At 40.6% G+C, this 18,754-nt stretch overlaps 5 protein-coding genes across 5 annotated transcripts; all 5 read left to right on the plus strand.

Moving 5' to 3' along the window:
* The first annotated feature begins 2,417 nt into the window (after positions 1-2,417).
* LOC145697748 (uncharacterized) lies at positions 2,418-4,977 on the plus strand. The gene is made up of 7 exons (XM_081774961.1): positions 2,418-2,821; positions 2,862-3,416; positions 3,458-3,685; positions 3,763-4,002; positions 4,074-4,327; positions 4,373-4,689; positions 4,730-4,977. Exons 1-7 carry the CDS (start codon positions 2,494-2,496, stop codon positions 4,974-4,976), a joined length of 2,169 nt encoding a protein of 722 aa, XP_081631087.1. The 5' UTR covers positions 2,418-2,493; the 3' UTR covers position 4,977.
* Positions 4,978-5,677: 700 nt separating this feature from the next.
* Positions 5,678-8,236, plus strand: LOC145697749 (uncharacterized). The gene is made up of 5 exons (XM_081774962.1): positions 5,678-6,032; positions 6,076-6,508; positions 7,488-7,578; positions 7,628-7,941; positions 7,982-8,236. The coding sequence occupies exons 1-5, from the start codon at positions 5,678-5,680 to the stop codon at positions 8,223-8,225; spliced, it is 1,437 nt and encodes a 478-aa protein (XP_081631088.1). The 3' UTR covers positions 8,226-8,236.
* On the plus strand, positions 6,473-7,550 carry LOC145700830 (uncharacterized). The gene is made up of 3 exons (XM_081778155.1): positions 6,473-6,689; positions 6,735-7,235; positions 7,275-7,550. The coding sequence occupies exons 1-3, from the start codon at positions 6,533-6,535 to the stop codon at positions 7,469-7,471; spliced, it is 855 nt and encodes a 284-aa protein (XP_081634281.1). The 5' UTR covers positions 6,473-6,532; the 3' UTR covers positions 7,472-7,550.
* A 420-nt stretch (positions 8,237-8,656) lies between the features above and the next one.
* LOC145696758 (sodium- and chloride-dependent neutral and basic amino acid transporter B(0+)-like) lies at positions 8,657-11,075 on the plus strand. Its single transcript, XM_081773844.1, has 5 exons — positions 8,657-9,350; positions 9,540-9,822; positions 9,883-10,172; positions 10,214-10,652; positions 10,694-11,075. The coding sequence occupies exons 1-5, from the start codon at positions 8,768-8,770 to the stop codon at positions 11,025-11,027; spliced, it is 1,929 nt and encodes a 642-aa protein (XP_081629970.1). The 5' UTR covers positions 8,657-8,767; the 3' UTR covers positions 11,028-11,075.
* A 3,455-nt stretch (positions 11,076-14,530) lies between these two features.
* LOC145697750 (uncharacterized) lies at positions 14,531-17,057 on the plus strand. Its single transcript, XM_081774964.1, has 7 exons — positions 14,531-14,800; positions 15,693-16,028; positions 16,067-16,169; positions 16,275-16,485; positions 16,524-16,680; positions 16,741-16,840; positions 16,929-17,057. Exons 1-7 carry the CDS (start codon positions 14,531-14,533, stop codon positions 17,036-17,038), a joined length of 1,287 nt encoding a protein of 428 aa, XP_081631090.1. The 3' UTR covers positions 17,039-17,057.
* The last annotated feature ends 1,697 nt before the right edge of the window (positions 17,058-18,754 follow it).

An 18,754-nucleotide genomic window follows, 5' to 3' on the forward strand; every position in this document is an offset into this window, starting at 1 on the left:
CTTGAGATTTTTATGAATTCCCGTTGTCAGTAGAGGAGCATGGTTGACACTGACAAGGCCGGGTTGAACTTCGATTGTGTCGTTTTTGCTTTTTATTCGAAGATTTTGGGGGCAAAGGAAGCTATCGCACTCTTCGAATTCTGCTGAAATCTGAAAGTCATGATTTTTCGCCAGCAAGAAAGCTCCCGTGTATGTCAGATGAAATGATCTTTCATGGAATTGTTTCAAACCGCCAGCTTTGGCGAATGAGCACGTCAAATCGCAAGGAAGCTCGCTGCAATTCCAGGCTCCATCTTCGCAAATGCATTTTGAGCAGTCGTTCTGGCGAAAATCTCCTGGTTGAAAAATTCTCCCGAAGTAGTCACAGTTACATTCAGATTGCTTGACGCATTTGTTCAGGCTTTTATCAAGAACAGACCCGGGTGGGCACGAACAATGCTCGGAAATTCTAGAGCAGTCGCCTTTCTTTTCCCCAGAGCATGTTTGAAAGCAATCTTGGGAGAGATCCAATTCGAAGGAATCTTCGCATTCTCTTACACACTCCCCTGGTTCATTCGCGATTTCGACTGCATTTCCGCTCGCTTGGCAATCTTCAAGAAAATCCTCTCGAACAAGGCAGCTCCAATCGTCATCCGAGGAATATTGGCAGAGTTCTTCGTAGTCTTCGACTTTGAGTTTCAGCCGACAATCTTTAAGACTCTTCGCTCGAAGAAACGATTCGCAAAGCTGATTTTCTTCTGCGAGATTGCTTCTGCTGCTGATGCTTTTTGACCAATGCTGAAAAATTGCATCATTGTTTTGGGAAAAACTCGGCGGGTTACAAAGACCGACTCGTTTTTGCCGAGAAATTTCTTCGAGCTTGACCGAATTTCCGTCAAATATGATCCTGATATTTTCGTTATAGATGACCAAATAGCCGGGCATGATGTAATGATGAAAATGCTTCATTTCCGCGATTTCTGTGTCGATTTTGAGGTCTTCCTTGATTTCAAATATTTGATTTTCGTAAATTCGCAGGATATTTTCTCCGTTATGGAAAGTTATTTTGAAGTCGACATCATCAAGAATCGTGATTTCAGCAGATTTACTCGGGTAATCCAGCTTATTCCCAGAAAAGCTCTTCAAAAAATTCCTCGTCACATGACAAGTTCTTCCTTGATCATGGGAAAGGTGGCAGAATTTTCCGGAATATCCATTTTTACAGATGCACTTTCCACTCTCCGAACAGTCGCCATGAAGACAAGGAAAATCGCACGCTCGCAGATCGCATATTTCACCTTTCCAGCCAGAATGACAGATGCATGTGTCGAGGGAGGGATCAAGGCCTCCGTTGTAGCATTCTTTTCGGACTTGTTCACTCGTAGTGCAATTTGGCCCAGAAAAACCAAGGGGACAATGGCATTTTCCATCGATCAGTTTGCCACTCCCGCAGACAGAGTCGTCCGGACAGACGGAGCTCGCTAGAGCAAGTAAAGCTTAATTCAAATAAGAAGATAAATAAGAATTAAAACGAACCTAAACGCCTCATCGCTGCATTCTCTCGTCTGATTGTGAAAGATCAGACTGATCATAGGCACCGTTTTTTGTTTGTAAATAAGTTGAGGAAGCAATTTCAAAGTTGTTGATTTGAACTCTTGCCGGGTGGAAAACCGGTGAAAAGTCAGTATTTCTCCGAAAATGTTATTTGCCCTAGTTAGCAAAGCTGAGAACCAAGATGAACAACCAAGTTCCTTCCTTGTGAGCTTGTTAACATATGTACTGATTAGGAAAAAGCGAGACTGAATTTTTGATGGCAAAAACTTGCTGGGTATAAAAGCAGATTCGCTGAAGCAGTTATATAATTCGACAAATGCGGCTTTCAACGGTAAGAATTTTTGATAAACTAAAAATCATCATATGTTTTAAGGCTCTCCTCCCTCTTTTTGCAGCTCAAAACCCCCCGAATTCGAGCGCTCTTGGGAGCAATCATCAAAAAACAAAATACAAGTCGACATTCATCACCCTCCTTCATGTCACCCCTGCTCCGCCCGAATTGAAATTGGGAAAAATGCATGAAGAAACGAGATACAAATCTCAGTTTATTCGACTGTTCAAATATTTCAGCGGCAAAGTTGATCAGGAGAAAGAATCTGGAATCAAAGAAGCTCTTCGAGCTCAACTTGCAAGACACAAAAATAACAAAACTAATCAATAAATTCATCATATTTTTTTCTGAAATAAAGACAGTAGTTTTAAAAGTCCTTAAATTTGAGAAAGAGCTATAAAACTTGAATTATATAAGTCTCACAAGACCGATTTCAAAACAAGAAAATGTAGAAATTCAAACAAATGGTTCTATAATTTCTATGACACAAAAGATGCGCTCTTCCGGAGACTTTTTGGTGGCAATTCATTCTATTCCGCTGTCTGGAATCATATTCGGGAACGACCTTAAATTTAGGGAACCGAAGCGAAAGAGAGTCATTCTTCGGGTTCTTCAGGAGATTTTCGGAGATGCGAATAAAATTCTTACTTTTTGCATATTTCGTTCGCGCTGAGTTGATTTGCGACTACGGCGAAAATTGCGATCGACTTTGCGAAGCTGATGTTTGCGACTATTTTTGGAACATCGAATATCGTTATTCAAATTCGTGGCAAACCAATGGTCCCTGGTGGCGAAGTTTTCCACTTTTCTTTAATGAGACGGCAGATCAGCTGGAGATTCCTGAGCTGAAGACGGGATACACGCAGGGTGTTACTATCGACTCGATTGTTGGGGAAGATGGGGAAAGAAAGAGGCCAGAAGACAATTTAGACGAGCTGTTTTTCATCGACGGACATCGTAAGATTGTTTCAGAAGAAATAATCAAAAAAATTTTTAGCTAATAGAAGAGTAATCACCGTAAATGGCCAGTTCCCTGGTCCCAAAATCCACGTGAAAAAGGGCTCAACAATGCGAATCACCATCAAAAACCAGTTGCAATACGAGGGAGTAAACATTCACTGGCACGGCTTGCACATGATCGACAACTTCTGGAACGATGGAGCAATGTTTGTCAGTCAATGTCCGATTCCTGCAAATACCGAGTTTACCTACATCGTTCGAGCAGATAATTCGGGAACGCATTGGTGGCATTCTCATGCAGGAACGCAACGACTTGATGGCCTCTTTGGCCCCTTGATTGTTCTAGAACCAGAAGAAATAGAACAGAAAGTTACGACTATCCCGCTAACAATCGGCGACTGGTACCAAACTGATTCGATTTCATTCATTGCCAACGACCCTTTCCGGCTTCGAATGAACGAATATCCGGGCAACGGGCCTATTACTTGTGCAACGCCTTATCGAAGCTTCTTTGGCGGCATGAAGGTCACGGGCTTGTTCTGTTTGGACTCCTTTGTTGTCAATGGAAGGGGGCAGTTTCGTTTCCAAGAAGGTTCTTATTTTTAATTTTTATGAAATTATTTGATCTTTAAGACACTTCCAAGGGGATGTTCTCGATCGGCGAACGATATCTGATTCCAGAAGATGCTGATTTCATAAAGCTCAAGGTGATAAATACAGGATTTGAGATGTTATCTGCTGTAACTCGCCTTGATGGAGAGACATTCAATGTAACAGGATCGGTCGCAAAAATATACGAAAATGTATCTTTTAAACCAGTTGACTGTAACCGAATAAAGCTACTGACGGCAGAGATATTGTCCTAGAAGAAGGAGATGTTCTTTTCCTCGGCGTTGGAGAAACGTATGATCTTCATATCCCCTTATCACTCTCCGAAGACAGTTTCTTCCTTCGATTCTGGCTACCTGTCGACCACATCGGACAAGAAGAAGATAATCTTGTTCATGAACCATACTTGGATATTGAATTCAAACGAAGTGAGACAATTCCGGAAGGAGACTTTCAAACTGAACTTTTCATGAGAAAACCGGATGATGCAGTCAAAGAAAATTTGCATTCCAATTCTGCTGACGCTCCGATTTGGCTCAATTGTCCATTCCCGGAAAAGGATGTTGTTTGCAGGACTATCTCAGGACTGGGCTTTAACCATTGAAAATCTTTAACTTTTTCGTGATCGAGCCAAGAATAGATTTCAAGCGCCTTCTACCTTCAGACTACAAGTTCAAAGGCGAAAAGACAATCAACCTACCCGAAAATGTCTCGCCAACAGATGAGCCCGATGTCATTATTAATTTCCATGTCAATTTCATGACGGCCGGATCAAGTGTGAATGGAATCCATTTTAAATATCCTTCCGCTCCATTTTTCAATGGAACTGATGTTGACTCTATTACGAGGTGTACAAAAGAAGAGCTGGAAGGTGCTGGGGGCGTCTGTACTCAGGTAGGAGCGGAATAACGTGTTCTTTTTTTACCTCTTTGCTCGCAGATCATGTCGGCAAAAGTCGGGGATCTGGTTGAGCTCCGCCTCTCCAACTTAGAAAAACGTGATGATCTCAGGACTTTCCACAGCGTTCACATGCACGGATACGAGTTTTTCTTGATGGCGACTGGATATGCTGAATATGATGCAAATGGAACGATAACTGGCGACAACCCAGACATAACTTGTGGCGGAGGAGATCTTTGCCCATTCGTCACTTACGATGAGCAAGTTTTGAAAAAACAACGGGAGGAAAGAGGTGCATTCATTGCGAAAAACGCGATTTTGGTCCCGCCACAAGGATACGCAATTGTCCATTTCAGGTATTCATCATAAAGGTATTCATCCTAATATTTTTTGAAGAGCTTCGAACCCAGGAATTTGGCCGATTCACTGTCACCAGGGAGCGCATTTGATCGGCGGAATGAGCGCTTTGATTGAAATCAAGGATGAAACGCTCAACCGCCCGTACAGCTATCTTCCAGAAAACTTCCCGCGATGCGGAGATTTCAAACCTTCTGGGCTACCGAAGATCAATCCCATCGACTCCGGTTCCCCCGCCATCGAAATCTACTCGCTTTTGCTTGTATTCCTTCTTCTTGTTCAATAAATTCAGCTAACATCATCATTGTCATTTTTTGCAAAAATTCTCTAGATGATCTAGAGAAATTTGACTGAAAACAATGAAATTTCTTGGAAAAATTCGAGAATTCTCATGTTTTGCTGAAGGTTTTTTTCTCTAGATACCGGTCTATCCTCTTATTTTCTTCATTCTTTTTCTTCACTTCGCACCTCGGGGTACTTGAGGTCCGGGAGAGATATATGAAAGGTAATAATTTAATTCTTGCGCTTGAACTTTACTTAACTTTAGTTTTTAGTTTGAGATCAAATCGCAATCAACTTATTTTACCAAGGAGTTGGTAGCACATCCTCTTCAACTGGCTTGCTGTTCGCCCGTTGAACATGGATGTATTCAACGTCACTCGTGATTCGATCGAATCAAGAATCGCGAAATCAAGAAAGCCAGAAGCGAGGGAAAAGACATTTACGCTGCAATGATCCAGCTTTCTGAAAACCTGTAAAATTCCCGATCAATATTTGACCTGAATAAAATCAATTTCCCTTCATTATCCGTTGTTTTTCTGTCTTTTCAGCAGGAAAAATCTCGTATTTTAGACCTGACTTTATTGTAGTCATTTTAGAACGTCGCTCTTTGAAAACGTTTCTTTTGAAATTAACCGTTTACGGCCGTTAAAAAACCAAGATTTGTATAAAAGAGGTCAAATTCTTTCTTCTGTCTTATTCTTGAAAATGAAGTCCCGATTTTTTTATTTTTTGCTGCTTTTGGATCGCGGAAACTCGGAGTTAGTCTGCGACTTTGGCCAGAGATGCGACAGTTTGTGCGAGGCAGAAATCTGCGAGTATAACTGGGAGGTCAATTATAAGCTCTCAAATGTATGGACAACTCTTGATTACCAATTTGGTGAAGAGGGATTTTGGCGGGGTTTTCCTTTGTTTTTCAACGAGACATCTGATCGACTTGAAATTCCAGAGCTAGACACAGGACTATTCCAAGAGATTGTGATCGATTCAGTGAGGGACGAGAACAATGAGCTAAAAAGACCGGAAGACTATCTTCACGAATTATCGTTTATCGACGGACAAGGTTGACTTTATTTTCCTCAAATAAGAAGCAAAGGAATTTTCAGATAGCAGAAGAGTGATCACAGTGAATGGCCAATTCCCCGGGCCGAATATCAAAGTGAAAAAGGGCTCGATTCTTCGAATCCGGGTACGAAACAAATTACCCAATGAAGGGCTTACACTCCACTGGCATGGGCTTCACATGATTGATAATTTCTGGATGGATGGAGCAGCTTTTGTCAGCCAATGTCCCATTCCCGGGTTTTCCGAGTTCACCTACGTCGTCAAAGCTGACAATTCGGGTACGCACTGGTGGCATTCTCACAGCCATGCGCAGAGGATGGATGGTCTTTTTGGAGCACTGAAAATTTTTGAGCAAGAAGAAATTGAGCAAAAGAAAACATCGATTCCCCTGACTCTTGGTGACTGGTTTCAAGGGAGGCTTTTTTATCTCATCTTGATTATCTTTCTTCAAACATTAAAATTTTTATTTTACGAGCCTTTTTGACAGAAGATTCTACAATGTTCGCGGCGACGTATGCTTGGGGACGAAATGCAGGGCCAGCTCCTGGAACTTGTTATACGCCGTTTCGAAGTTATTTTGGCGACCTCAAACTCACAAGCATGTGTCTTGATTCGTTCGTCGTCAATGGACGCGGCCAGTATAGAAATCAAAAGGGTTCGTTTTTTTGACTTTTTTTGCTGATTTTTAATCTTGCTTCAGATCCAACAAAGGGCTTCTTTTCAATCGGAGAGCGATTCCTGATACCTCAAAATGCTGAATCCTTCGAGCTCAGACTGATTAATTCTGGCTTCGAAATGCTCTCAGCAGTCACGAGACTCGATGGAAGATCTTTACGAGTTACTGCCACTGACGGGCGAGACTTACAGTCCTTGGAAGGAGATGTTCTCTTCCTTGGCGTCGGGGAAACTTACAATATCGAGGTAGATATATCGCCTGAAGCAGAGAGCGTTTTTCTTCGATTTTGGCTTCCGGTCGATCACTTTGGCCCTGAAGACGAAAATGTTGCTATTCATGAGCCCTATTTGGATGTTGAGTTCAAACGGGATTCTTCTGTTGAAGAAGGAGATTACAAAAGCGAGTTGTTCACTCGAAAGCCTGATGATGCTATTCTCAAAAATAGCCACGAGAATCAGATGAGCAACCCAATTTGGCTGAACTGTCCTTTTCCAGAAGAAGGAGTCGTTTGTAAAACTCTATCAGGTATAATTTGTAAATGAACTGATAAAAAAACCCATTTAGACTTCAAAAGACTTCAGTCATCTGATCATAAATTTGCCGCCGAGAACTCAGAAAATGTTCCTTCGGAGTCGCTGCAGTTTGATGAACCGGATGTTATTCTCACTGTACATGTCAACTTCAACACAGTTGGGCCGAATGGAGGAGGAGGAAGAGTGACCCTCAACGGGATTCATTTCGTTTACCCATCTGTAGGGTAAATCACTAATAATTGAGATTCCCTCCCTTGTTCAATGGAACTGAGGACAAGTCGATTGTTCAATGCACGGAAGAACAAATGCAAGGAGCTGGCGGGGAATGTACTCAGGTACCCTAACACAGAAAATATAAAAAAAACAGCATCCTGCTCTTTTCAGATTTTGACCGCGAAGGTTGGAGATCTTGTTGAGCTGCGCTTATCGAACCTGGAAGAGCGAAAATCGCGAAGAACTTACCACAGTATGCACCTTCATGGATATGAATTCTTTCTGATGTCGATGGGATTTGCTCAATACGCAAAAAACGGGACGATCATTGGCGACAATGTAAATGTCAAATGCAAGAAAACTCCTTGTGCTTTTCTCGATTATGATGAAGAAGTACTAAAAAGAGAGCGAGAAGAAAGGACCTCTTATATTGCCAAAAACTCCATTTTAGTTCCTCCGCAAGGCTACGCAATTGTCCGATTTAGGTATTTTTGAAGGAAAAGCTCAAAAGAAAATAAATTTTAGAGCGTCAAACCCAGGAATCTGGCCGATCCATTGTCACCAAGGAGTGCATCTTGACGGCGGAATGAGTGCATTAATCGAAATCAAAGACGAAATTGAAAACCGGCCCTTCAGTTATCTACCAACTAACTTTCCGAGATGTGGGAACTTCGAGCCAAAGGCTTTTTCGGAAAGTTTCGATGGATCTAGTGCTGATTCTCTGCATCTGACATTACTTCTTCTTCTTATTCTGAAAATATTTTCATAAATAAAATACTTCTGTCTCTCAAAAGTTGGGAATCCCGATGCATCTTTGTCCCCTTCAAAAAACTTATTCATCTTCATCCGACCGTAAAATAATGACCCCGATTTTACGGCTCGACTTTTGTGCCTTTTGGATTTAGCGGGCAAATTCCGCCAAGCACCAACAAAAGTGACAAAGAGTCTGAGAATTCAAAGAAAAACATGACTTTCGTTGAGAGAAGCGAAAGTAGAACTTCGTTTCGAAGGAGAATTTCAACGAAGGATCAAGGAAGATCAGCTTCAAGGGCGTCTTTTCGTGGAAGAGTTTCTACCAGAGGAAAATTTTAAAAAATTATAATCCTTACTATATATTTTGTATTTTGTTTCTAGAAAAAGATCAGAAAAACCAGAAACTTATCTTTATTACGAGCTTAAAACGTAACTTCTGGGATATTACTAAAGCATTTAAAATATTGAAAAGAACCAGAACCATCAGCTCATCCCTCTGCCGCAGCATCTACCTCTTCCGAGCCAGCCCGCGGAGCATGGAATTCAAAAGCCGACTACATGTTCACCTGCATTGGCTATGCTGTTGGGCTAGGCAATATCTGCCGCTTTCCGTATCTCGTTTACGAAAATGGCGGAGGCGCGTTTGTATTTCCTTATATCATCATGCTCTTCATCGTTGGGATTCCAATTGTGGTGCTAGAAACGACACTTGGTCAATATTCTTCAAAGGGACCGGTGAAGATTTGGTCGTTTTCACCGATCTTCAAAGGTTGTGGGTTCGCTCAAGTCTTGCTGATGTTTTATGTCGGAATCTACTACAACGTCATCATCAGTTACGCCATCTTCTTCCTCTTTGCCAGTCTCGACGGGACTTTACCTTGGGTCGGATGCGATAACTGGTGGAACACTCCTGCCTGTGCTACTTCGTCATCGAATTGCTTGGTCAAAGAATCCTATTTGATGCAAACACTTGGGAATCCGGGTATGGCGCTCGTTTCCGAACTGAACAAGAACTACAAAAAGGATTATATAAATGCATGGAATGACTGGGAAGTTAACCTTTCTCCTGATAATATTACCAGTTTGACGAATGCGGGACTTTGGAGCTCGGATATTGAATGCAACGCTGGTATAAGTTCAGGTACCCATTTGTCATACAAAAACCATAAAAACGGTCAGAATTTATCTACCCGGTTCTATTTTTTGCTTTCAAGTTTGATTCGCCTAGAATAGCCGCTATAGTAATTGGACGTAGCCGACCGTTATAAAATGAATAATAACAATATAAATAGAAAAAGTGTGCCAAATCAATTCTCTTATTCTATCCAAGCGTCGTCATCATCATCCCCCGCCGAAGAGTACATGAACGAATACGTCCTTGGCCTCACGGACCAAATGACCATCGGGGGTGGCGGCATTCGTTGGCAAAACACTCTCGTTTTCATCGCCTCTTGGGTCCTCATCTATTTAGTTCTCATGAAGGGTCTTCAAGAAGCTGGTAAAATCATCTGGTTCACAGCGATGTTTCCATATGTCGTCCTCACTTGCTTTTTGATAAGAGGCTTGACTTTGGATGGCGCCGGCTTGGGGCTCAGCTATTATCTCGGAGCTGAGTCTGATTTTAGGAATGGGCTCTAGGACTTTTGAATATCTTTTGATGAAGAAAATTCTAGAGCTCAAAAAAGCGCTCTTATAAAAGGCGCGACTTGGAAAAACGCAGCGACTCAGATTCTCTTTTCGCTTTCCGCGGCGCAAGGTGGCATGATCACGTTATCAAGCTTCAACTCGTTCAAAAATGATAATATCACCGATTCGCTCATCATTTGCTTGATAAACTCTGCAACTTCAATTTTTGGCGGACTCGTAGTTTTCTCAATCTTGGGTTTTATGGCTAAAACGACGTCGACGAAGATGTCAGAAGTTGTTAGGTCCGGAATGACGCTTGCTTTTGTTTCTTTTCCAGGTAATTCTAGCGCTCCTTCTTTGGTGGTAATTTTCATTCAGCTGCGATTGGTGAAATGCCGGGAGCATCAATCTGGTCGCTCATTTTCTTCTTTATGGTTCTCCTCCTCGGCTTGGATACTCAATTCACCGTTGTGGAAATCTGCACTACGGCCCTCTTTGATATGTTCCCTAACAAACTCGATCACAAAAAGCACAATTTGCTGGTCACTGGCGGCTTCTGTGCTACCTTCTGTATCCTTGGCTTGCCCTTGATGACCGGCTCTGGCATCTATTGGGTTACTCTGTTGGATACTTATGCTTCTAGCTGGGGGTTGATTGTGATTGCCCTGGTGGAACTTGTTGCAGTGGCGTGGGTTTACGATCTGGATAAATTTATTGAGCATATGAAGGAAATGCTCCCAGATGATTCGCCGGTCCATAAGTTTCCAGCGTCATTTGGTTTCTGGAAAATTATGTGGAAATATGTCACACCGACGAGGTAAAGAAAAAGTGAGAAATGAAGTGTTGGAAATGATTAAGTCTCGCTATAATTCTAACCTGGTCAATAATCGACTACGAGCCTGCCCGCTACGGAACCTTCATCTTCCCCGGATGGGCTCAAGCAATGGGCTGGATCGTCCTCCTGACCGCACTGCTCATCATCCCGATCATCGCGTTTCGTCAAGTGCAAAAATCACCCGGAGAGGGACTCAGAGAAAAGGTCAAATTTGCCTCGAAACCGACTGAAAAATGGCAGCCCGGCGATCCGAAATACAGAAAAAATCCGCCCTTGGCGACTGATCCTCGAGAAGACGACGTTTTTATAGTTCCAGAAGAAGCTCCTCGGAGTCGGCAACTTTCAACTTACTGTTGATTTTTTTTCCTAATACTGTAAATGCATTTATGAAATAACGATTCGTTAAAACGAGTCTTTCTCAAAGCAGCCAGCTGGAGCGCTCTCGAGCAGAAAACGCTTGATTCTACCACTGAGAAGCTTTGCCGAATTAAGATTTTTCATGCTTGGACTTTCTAGTAGCGATAAAGAATTTTTACTTGATCAAGTCTTTCGTCTGAGATAGATACCTACATTCTTCATATTTTTGGGAACGTGTTACTAATTATTTATAAAGACGTAGTCTACCGGTTATTTCTTTCTGTTCGAATGAAGTTCAAAAAGTAAATTCTATCGAAAGGAAATTTATCTGCTTAAAGAATAAGCTGCCCAGACATAGTCCCACTAGCTTTTTTCGGCAGCGCTGGAAAAGGTGAAGCAGAGGAAGCATCATTAAAAAAGAGCAAGATCGGAGACTGCGCTGTCGAGCTGTCAAAGAGGAAGTCGTGCCGAGGAGTCCCACAAACCGGCTTTTTCACCGAGAATCGTTATTTTTCTTCTAGAGAGCACTCGCTATGGCGATCGAAAAAGAAAACGAAAAGATAAGAGCTGCGCTTTTTCAAACCAAAGTCCGGGTAATTTTAATTTCAATTATTTGGATAATAAAGTTCTCTATATTAAAAGTGCCTTGATTGCGACTGCAAAGGCGTCCTGAGACTCAAAGGCAAGAAATTGTATCTGCTGCCCATAGAAGTGTTGACAACTCGAAGCATGCGCACTCAAGAAAATGACATCAGAAAATTGAAAATGAAGAAAACATGGAAGAAAAAGGTCACCGCGAAAATGAGCCTAGCAAAACACGGAAATGCCACAGATCCGCAGCAATACAGCTATCTTTCTCTTGGCACTCTCTTTTGGGGCACTATTATCCTCTTAGGTACTTTTAAAATGATTTTCAAAATGAAATTTCTCTGAAATTAGCGAATGTCGCCTCTTTGGAAAAATCCCGCGGCGTCACAACTTTTCTGACTTCAACCTGTAATCGAAACTACAAAGAATGCGTGAAAATTGCTGAAATAGATATCTGCGGCCATTTGATGAAGCAATGCTACGATACCGAGGAGTTCATCCTTCCTGAACCCATTTCTAAAGTCAAAAAGCCGAAATCTGAACCTCTTGTTTTCACGGAAGAAGAAAACAAAGTGAATCTGCGCCGCTGTCAGAAGAAACAGTTTTACGACCAGAATATCTGCCGCCATCTCTGCTCGTATACGCTGGTATTGGAATCAATGAGGACTAAGCCAATCTCGCCCTGTGAATCAATCTGTTTTGAATTGACTTGATCTTCTGGAGCCGGACAAGTCTGCCCAACTCAGAAATATTGTCAAAATGGATGCCCTTGTCCATTTTACGATTGTGAAAAATTCCAGTCCAGGCAGAAATTTATTCCGGTTTTTGATTTGAAATCGACTTCAACGAGGTTTATTTCGGATGTTGTGGGAAATCAGTCGAATGCTGACCTCGGCCTTATAACAGCTCGCTGGAATAAAAGAGAAAAGGAAGAGCCAAAAGTCCCGAAATTTATTTTCTCCGATTTCAATGAAAATGAGAAAACTTTTGACCTTTATGAATCTTTTATCCCTTATGGACGTTTTTTTATCAAATCCATTTCCGTTTCTTTTAATTTTTTAAATTCAAAACTAAAATTCTAAAAACGCAAAAGTCTACTGGCGCTACTTTTCTCGACGGGGAGCACTATTTGGTCGATGCTGTGGGAAATTTGATGAAAGTGAAGGAAAACGGTGATTTACCATATCTCATTCCGAATTCACGTAAACGAATGTACGGGCGTTTATATTTTCTCAATTTTTTTCATGTTATTTTCAGCGGTTTCTTCGTTTTCCACTTCGGCTCGTCGATAAGCACCCACCATATTGAGATACGCTTTGAAGAGAAAAGTGCGGGGAGGGTGCTCTTGTGGCACTTTCGTCATATTTGCCTCCTGTGGCACTGTCTCTCCTGTGGCACTGTCTCTCTTGTGGTATACCACAGCAGGCGCAAGTGCCACAGGAGAGACAGTGCCACAAGGGAGACATTTTCAAAATCGTTGACTATCAGATTCTCAAAATGATAATCTTCCTGAGGGAATCCGCCGACCCAGCTCCACGTGGGCGCCGTTTCTAATTTTCTATTATAATCATTAAAACTTTTTTTGATTTGGATTTATTTTTCTACGTGGACGTGATTTTCTATGAGCTTTCATTAACATTAAGTAAAATATTCATATCTTATAGTTACAGTGTGTTATGGCGAAATGGAAATTGGATGCTCCATATTAAGGAGGGAAACGGTCGGTTACAATACCAATTGGTATTCCAATACCAATTTTGGTATTCCAATACCAAAGTCGGCAAAAAATACCAATTTCTCAAAATTAAAAAATTGGGTGTGCGCTCCGCGCCTGTATTATACGATACTTTAGGAGTGTTTTTAATAATTTGTCGGGCAAAAAAATCCAAATTGTCTAAAAAATTTGGTATTGGAATACCAAATTTTGGTATTGGAATACCAAAAAAGCTTTGGTATTGTAACCGACCGTTCCCGATTAAGGACACATAACTTTAAGTAATAATATGTATAATATGTAACTGTTAGATACATAAGTTACGATGATGAAAATAGAAAATGGAAACTGGCGAGGCGCGCGCATGGAGCTTGGTCGGCGGATTCCCTTAGGAAGATTATCATTTTGAGAATCTGATACTCAACGATTCCGAAAATGTCTCTCTTGTGGCACTGTCTTTCCTTCGATTGAATTCGATTGAAGAGTTCTAGTGCCAATTTCGGAACTTCCGGTGCCATGAATTGCCTTGCGGACATGACCCAGACCACTCGATATGGGGGTCAAATGAAAGCTTAGCTTCTGGACTTTTAGAATATGTGTCATAAGACCCCTCAACTAAGCTAGAAAAAGTGGCCAAATTTTCATCTAATAAGCCTAGGTATACCACAGCAGGCGCAAGTGCCACAGGAGAGAAAGTGCCACAAGCGAGACAGTGCCACAGGAGCACCCTCCCCGAAAAGTGCAACAATCTTCCCCGTCGTTGCTATCTGAAAAAGGTCGAAAAAGATAATTGATAAGCATCGCTATTCATCCTTTTTGACCGGTGAATAGTTCTCCATCTTCAAAAGCCGACAAATGTTACTACTACGCTCCGGACTACAATTTAAACCGTTTCGAAGAGGCCCATGGTTATATTGCCAGTAACCACTTCAACGCGAAAGTCTCGTCAATAAGCTTCAAAGGAGTATTCTATCTGATGAGCGTGAAAATGGGCGATTATTACATCAAACTCTCTCAAACAGTTGCATTGAATAAGATTCGCCAGAGCGAAGAACTTGAGAAAGGCTGGAGAAAAATGAGATTCAGCTGCCTGCAGAACTCAGGGACTTGGATCCCGTTCATGTTGTTCCTTTGTCAGTGGTTCGAATTAAGAATCGATTAGATAGAAGTAATTTCTCGTTTGAACTCATAAAAGAATGACATGGGAAGACTCCTTCTTATTGTTGTAACCAGGAGTGTCATTTTATCGAACACTTTGTACTCGTTGTTGCTGGAAGCAGAGGGAAAGTTCCTGACTCTTGGCAGCGAGTGGATCGGCTCTCTGGTTAAATACGAACAAGAATGTATTTGTTATTCGAAGTTGTTTGCTGATGATCATCACTATACAGATCAAATTGCAGTGAGCAATGACGAATGCGAGTATTTTGGCAATGGATTCATCAACGAAGAAAGGATCTTTGTTCAAAGTTACGTTTTCGATGCTGCATTCGAAATCGAATTTAATTTCGGAAAGGATTTAACGAAATTTTAACGAAAAGATTTTTTGCTGAAGCCTTCTTGTGAGCAAGTTTAAATAGGGAAGCCATGTTTCATCCTTGATTTCATCGCATTGTTCCCTTGTTTATCCCAGCAGTCTTTTCCCGAGAGTAGCCGAATCTGGAAAGTTTTCAAAGGTTCTTGAAGCTGGTCCGTGAGCGCATGGATAAAATTTCTAGATTTTTAATAACAGAAGAAAGACTGCGTTGCCGTGGTGATCAATGGAACCATTTGTTGAGTGTCAAGGATAAACGAGGGCACAATCTCTTTTATCATTAGCAAATCCAAAACAGAACAAGTTGAAGTCGAGTTCGTGCAACAAAAATCTCAGAAGAAAATACACGTTACGAGCAATCCCTTTTTCGCCTTCCATGACGACGTTTTTCCATCTTTTTCAAAAAATGCCGTCCGCCAGCCACGATTTCCTGCTTCAAGCTTGTACCACAAAACAATTGTTCCGGATAAATTCTTCAACTCGCTCAAAGAACTAAAACATATTTCAACTATTGAGCTGGAACTCGATGGAAAAAAGAAATTTCAGCTTGAAATCGATGTTGGAACTGGCTTTTTTAAAGAAACGAAAATTCTTCAATTCAAATTTTTTGACGAAAGGACTCTTTTGCGCCTTCGGCTTTCGAAAAATGGCTCGTTTGGGATAGAATCAGATTTTTTTGACAAGTTTTTTATTCAACAATCAAAGAAGCAACTTGATTTCGTGTTTTATTTCAATTCAAAAGGGTCTTTTATTGAAGTTTTTCAGGAAAAGATTGATTTTAGTTTCAAAAGACTCAATTTTAAAATAATAAAATATTAAACTCAATAAAAAGGCAAATGAAGAAAAAGCTCATTCAAAAGTAAAAATAACTGGACTTGAAAATGTGGAAAACAAAAAATTCCGAATTTTCAAGTTGGAGCAAGAAACCAAAATCAAAAATTTCATTTTGAAATCTCGATTTGATTCTCAGATAAATGTTATTTTACCGGATCGTAATGACATTCTCAAACACTACGCATTAAAGCCTGATGGTTCAAAAAACGAAGAAATATTCGTCAAGAGTCCATTCGATTACAGCGGTCACCTTTCTCAATACGTTCATGCTTCGAGACACGCACTGATCAAAGGTCGTCTGCATATTTTTGGGGGAGTTTTTGATAACAAAAAGGTAATAAGATGAAGAAAATAATTTCATATTTTTTATAGATTGCCCGATTGGATGGCTGCCGATTCACCGAGTTGGCTTTTCGACTGTCGTACAATTTCGACATTGGTCACTCTGCTCTTTCGATGGAAGAAGGCAGCAAAGGTGAATTTAATTTGAGCGTTTTATTTTTAAAATTAAAAAAAAAATACATCAAAAATTCAGTTGCGAGTAAATTTGAAAAGAAAAATAATTAAAAATAATTTTCAGCGATTATTTGTTTTGCTTATCGGATCTATTGTCAGTCATTTGATGACTTTAAAGTAGAAAATAAAAAAGAAACGAATATTGAACACGAGTATGGAGAATTGGCCCTGTACAATGGCCGCTTGATTGCAATCGGAGGAATGGAGGCAGAAGGAGCAGTTGAGGAATTGAGCGAAAATGGATGGACAGTTTCAAGTCATCTAACTCATCCATTGTAGACATTAGCGAGAACTATTTATTGAATTATTTAAGATCGATTGTCTATTTTTCTGCGATCGAACTTCCTTCTGGAAGTCTTTTGACCATTGGAGGATGGGATGTAAAGAGAAGGTCTAGTGAACGATTGTTGAATGAAATCTGGGAACTGAAAAACGATAAATGGTCGAAAGTCGGTGAAAAACTTTCGAAGGTTCGTAAATTTGTCGATAAAAAATTTGTTTGCTGTTTTTTTTTCATTTTTATACTTAAGGCTGTTTTTATGTCTTCATCAATTATCTTGAAAAGCAGCATCTTCGTTTTTCCTGGCCGTCTTTACGAAGATGACTCTCCGATTCATAAATTTGATCTAGGTCAAAGTTTTCAGTTTTCTACAATTATGATTATTAAACAAATTAGAAAATTTATCTTCAATTTTTTAAATTCGGAGCTTTAAAAAAGACTCAGATGGAAAAATCATTCAAACTCAAGTCATGAACTCAAGAGAACAAGTTTTATTTCCGATTGTTTTTTTGACACCTGTTAATCACTGCACCAATGACCTCATTTGATGAAACTAAACCAATTGTCGGAAAATATAATTTTGGAGAAATAAATTACTAATCGACTAATTATAGAGCCGGAAGTAGACCATTCGACTCAGAATTTTCTTCTCTTTCATATGAGAGTCTCATGTAAGATAATAAAAATGAGTAATCTATTAGCTCTGGCATCTATTGCCAATAGACTATTGGGTTACTCTTTTGGATAATTATGCTTCTAGCTGAGGGTTGATTGTGACTGCCCTGGTCAAGCTTGTTGGATGATTAGCCGGTCCATAAATTCCCAGCGTCCTTTGGTTTCTGGAAAATAATGTGAAAATATGTCACACCAACGAGCCTCGTTACGAGGTAAAAGAGAAGTGTAGCTTTGAGGAAAATAGTTCAGTCTTGCAATAATTCTTGGGTCTAATAATTCTCTGGTCAATAATCGACTACAAGCCTGCCCGCTACGGAACCTTCATCTTCCCCGGCTGGGCCCAACTTGGGCCGCCCAAGCAATCGGCTGGATCGTCGTTCTGACCGCACTGCTCATCATCCCGATTATAGCGTATCGTCAAGTGCAAAAATCGCCCGGAGAAGGATTCAAAGAAAAGGTAAAATTTGCTTCGAAACCGACTGAAAAATGGCAGCCCGGCGATCCAAAATACAGGAAAAATCCGCCCTTGGCGACTGATCCTTGCGAAGATGACGTTTTTATGATTCCAGAAGAAGCTCCTCGAAGCCGGCAACTTTCGACTTACTGTTGATTTTTTTTCTAATACTGTAAATGCCTTTATAAAGTAAAGCGAAATGAGTTCAGAAGGAAAAAAATGAGCGATTTACTTATTCAGCAGCTATAAATCTCCACGGCTGTTGCGAGAATTGCATATTAACTCGACATAAGATACGGAATATAAACCCACAAATAAGAACATTATCCCAGTTCCGAATGAATATGAGATTTCTCAGGCTTTTTCTTTTTGTTTCTTCTGAGGTTTTTGTTTATGGAGATGCTATTGGTACGTTTGAACAAAAAATTATGAGAAAGAGTTTTTATTATGAAAAATTCAGGTTTTAATCGACTAAGAAATAATGTGCGGAATTTTAATATCATGCGCGAGAGGCAAGTTTTTTCATCTTCCAATTTCTTAACAACATTTTTTCAAGATCTCCATCAAGTTACAAATTCACGATCAGACGACCAAACTCATCAAAAAAGATGACTCTTGGACAAAAAGCCTATCTTCGTGCACTCAAGCGATTCAATGTAAAGTAGGCGTAAAAAAGTTTATTCATGCCGTTTTCAAGTAAATTGTCTGGTTATCTTCAATTTGTTTTGCTCGACATAGAGCTGAATAAAATGCTCGCAAAGGGCTTCAACATCGTCGATTCCTGTGTTTTCGGAAAAGCCATATTCGGAAGCGTATTTGATCATTTCTGAAGAGATAGGTTAGGGTTAGGGCTTAGCTTGGGGTTAGTGTTAGGGGGCTAGGGTTAGGGTGAGGGTTAGGGTTATCACTGTAAGTACCTTGTAAGCAATCAAATCGAAATTTATAAAGATCGGAAAGTCTGTACTCCTCCATCATTTTGTTCGTATTCGCCATTGGCACTCCGATACTTTGTACTGGGAGAAAAAATAGACCGAAAAAGTAGAAATGTTTCAGAACCATTTTTGTGCCGCAAAAGTTTATTCGTTCGACAATTTATATTGTTACTTAGTGAGCGGCTCGTCTGCTAGCTTTTGAA

Source organism: Oikopleura dioica, chromosome 2, assembly GCF_907165135.1.
Source record: "Oikopleura dioica chromosome 2, OKI2018_I68_1.0, whole genome shotgun sequence".
Classification (NCBI taxonomy): Eukaryota; Metazoa; Chordata; class Appendicularia; order Copelata; family Oikopleuridae; genus Oikopleura; species Oikopleura dioica.

What these genes read in the sequence shown, in the direction of transcription:
- LOC145700830 (XM_081778155.1), top strand. Translation starts at nt 6,533, where the DNA reads ATGTTCGCGGCGACGTATGCTTGGGGACGAAATGCAGGGCCAGCTCCT. An exon ending in CCAGTATAGAAATCAAAAGG is followed by an intron (nt 6,690 to 6,734) that starts GTTCGTTTTTTT and finishes ATCTTGCTTCAG; the next exon opens with ATCCAACAAAGGGCTTCTTT. An exon ending in CGTTTGTAAAACTCTATCAG is followed by an intron (nt 7,236 to 7,274) that starts GTATAATTTGTA and finishes AAACCCATTTAG; the next exon opens with ACTTCAAAAGACTTCAGTCA.
- LOC145697748 (XM_081774961.1), top strand. Translation starts at nt 2,494, where the DNA reads ATGCGAATAAAATTCTTACTTTTTGCATATTTCGTTCGCGCTGAGTTG. An exon ending in GTTTTTCATCGACGGACATC is followed by an intron (nt 2,822 to 2,861) that starts GTAAGATTGTTT and finishes AAAAATTTTTAG; the next exon opens with CTAATAGAAGAGTAATCACC. An exon ending in CTGGGGGCGTCTGTACTCAG is followed by an intron (nt 4,328 to 4,372) that starts GTAGGAGCGGAA and finishes CTTTGCTCGCAG; the next exon opens with ATCATGTCGGCAAAAGTCGG.
- LOC145697750 (XM_081774964.1), top strand. Translation starts at nt 14,531, where the DNA reads ATGGGAAGACTCCTTCTTATTGTTGTAACCAGGAGTGTCATTTTATCG. An exon ending in AGTCATCTAACTCATCCATT is followed by an intron (nt 16,486 to 16,523) that starts GTAGACATTAGC and finishes GAATTATTTAAG; the next exon opens with ATCGATTGTCTATTTTTCTG. An exon ending in GATTCATAAATTTGATCTAG is followed by an intron (nt 16,841 to 16,928) that starts GTCAAAGTTTTC and finishes GCTTTAAAAAAG; the next exon opens with ACTCAGATGGAAAAATCATT.
- LOC145697749 (XM_081774962.1), top strand. Translation starts at nt 5,678, where the DNA reads ATGAAGTCCCGATTTTTTTATTTTTTGCTGCTTTTGGATCGCGGAAAC. An exon ending in TTAAAATTTTTATTTTACGA is followed by an intron (nt 6,509 to 7,487) that starts GCCTTTTTGACA and finishes CTAATAATTGAG; the next exon opens with ATTCCCTCCCTTGTTCAATG. An exon ending in TACGCAATTGTCCGATTTAG is followed by an intron (nt 7,942 to 7,981) that starts GTATTTTTGAAG and finishes AATAAATTTTAG; the next exon opens with AGCGTCAAACCCAGGAATCT.
- LOC145696758 (XM_081773844.1), top strand. Translation starts at nt 8,768, where the DNA reads ATGTTCACCTGCATTGGCTATGCTGTTGGGCTAGGCAATATCTGCCGC. An exon ending in CAACGCTGGTATAAGTTCAG is followed by an intron (nt 9,351 to 9,539) that starts GTACCCATTTGT and finishes ATTCTATCCAAG; the next exon opens with CGTCGTCATCATCATCCCCC. An exon ending in TGCTTTTGTTTCTTTTCCAG is followed by an intron (nt 10,173 to 10,213) that starts GTAATTCTAGCG and finishes ATTTTCATTCAG; the next exon opens with CTGCGATTGGTGAAATGCCG.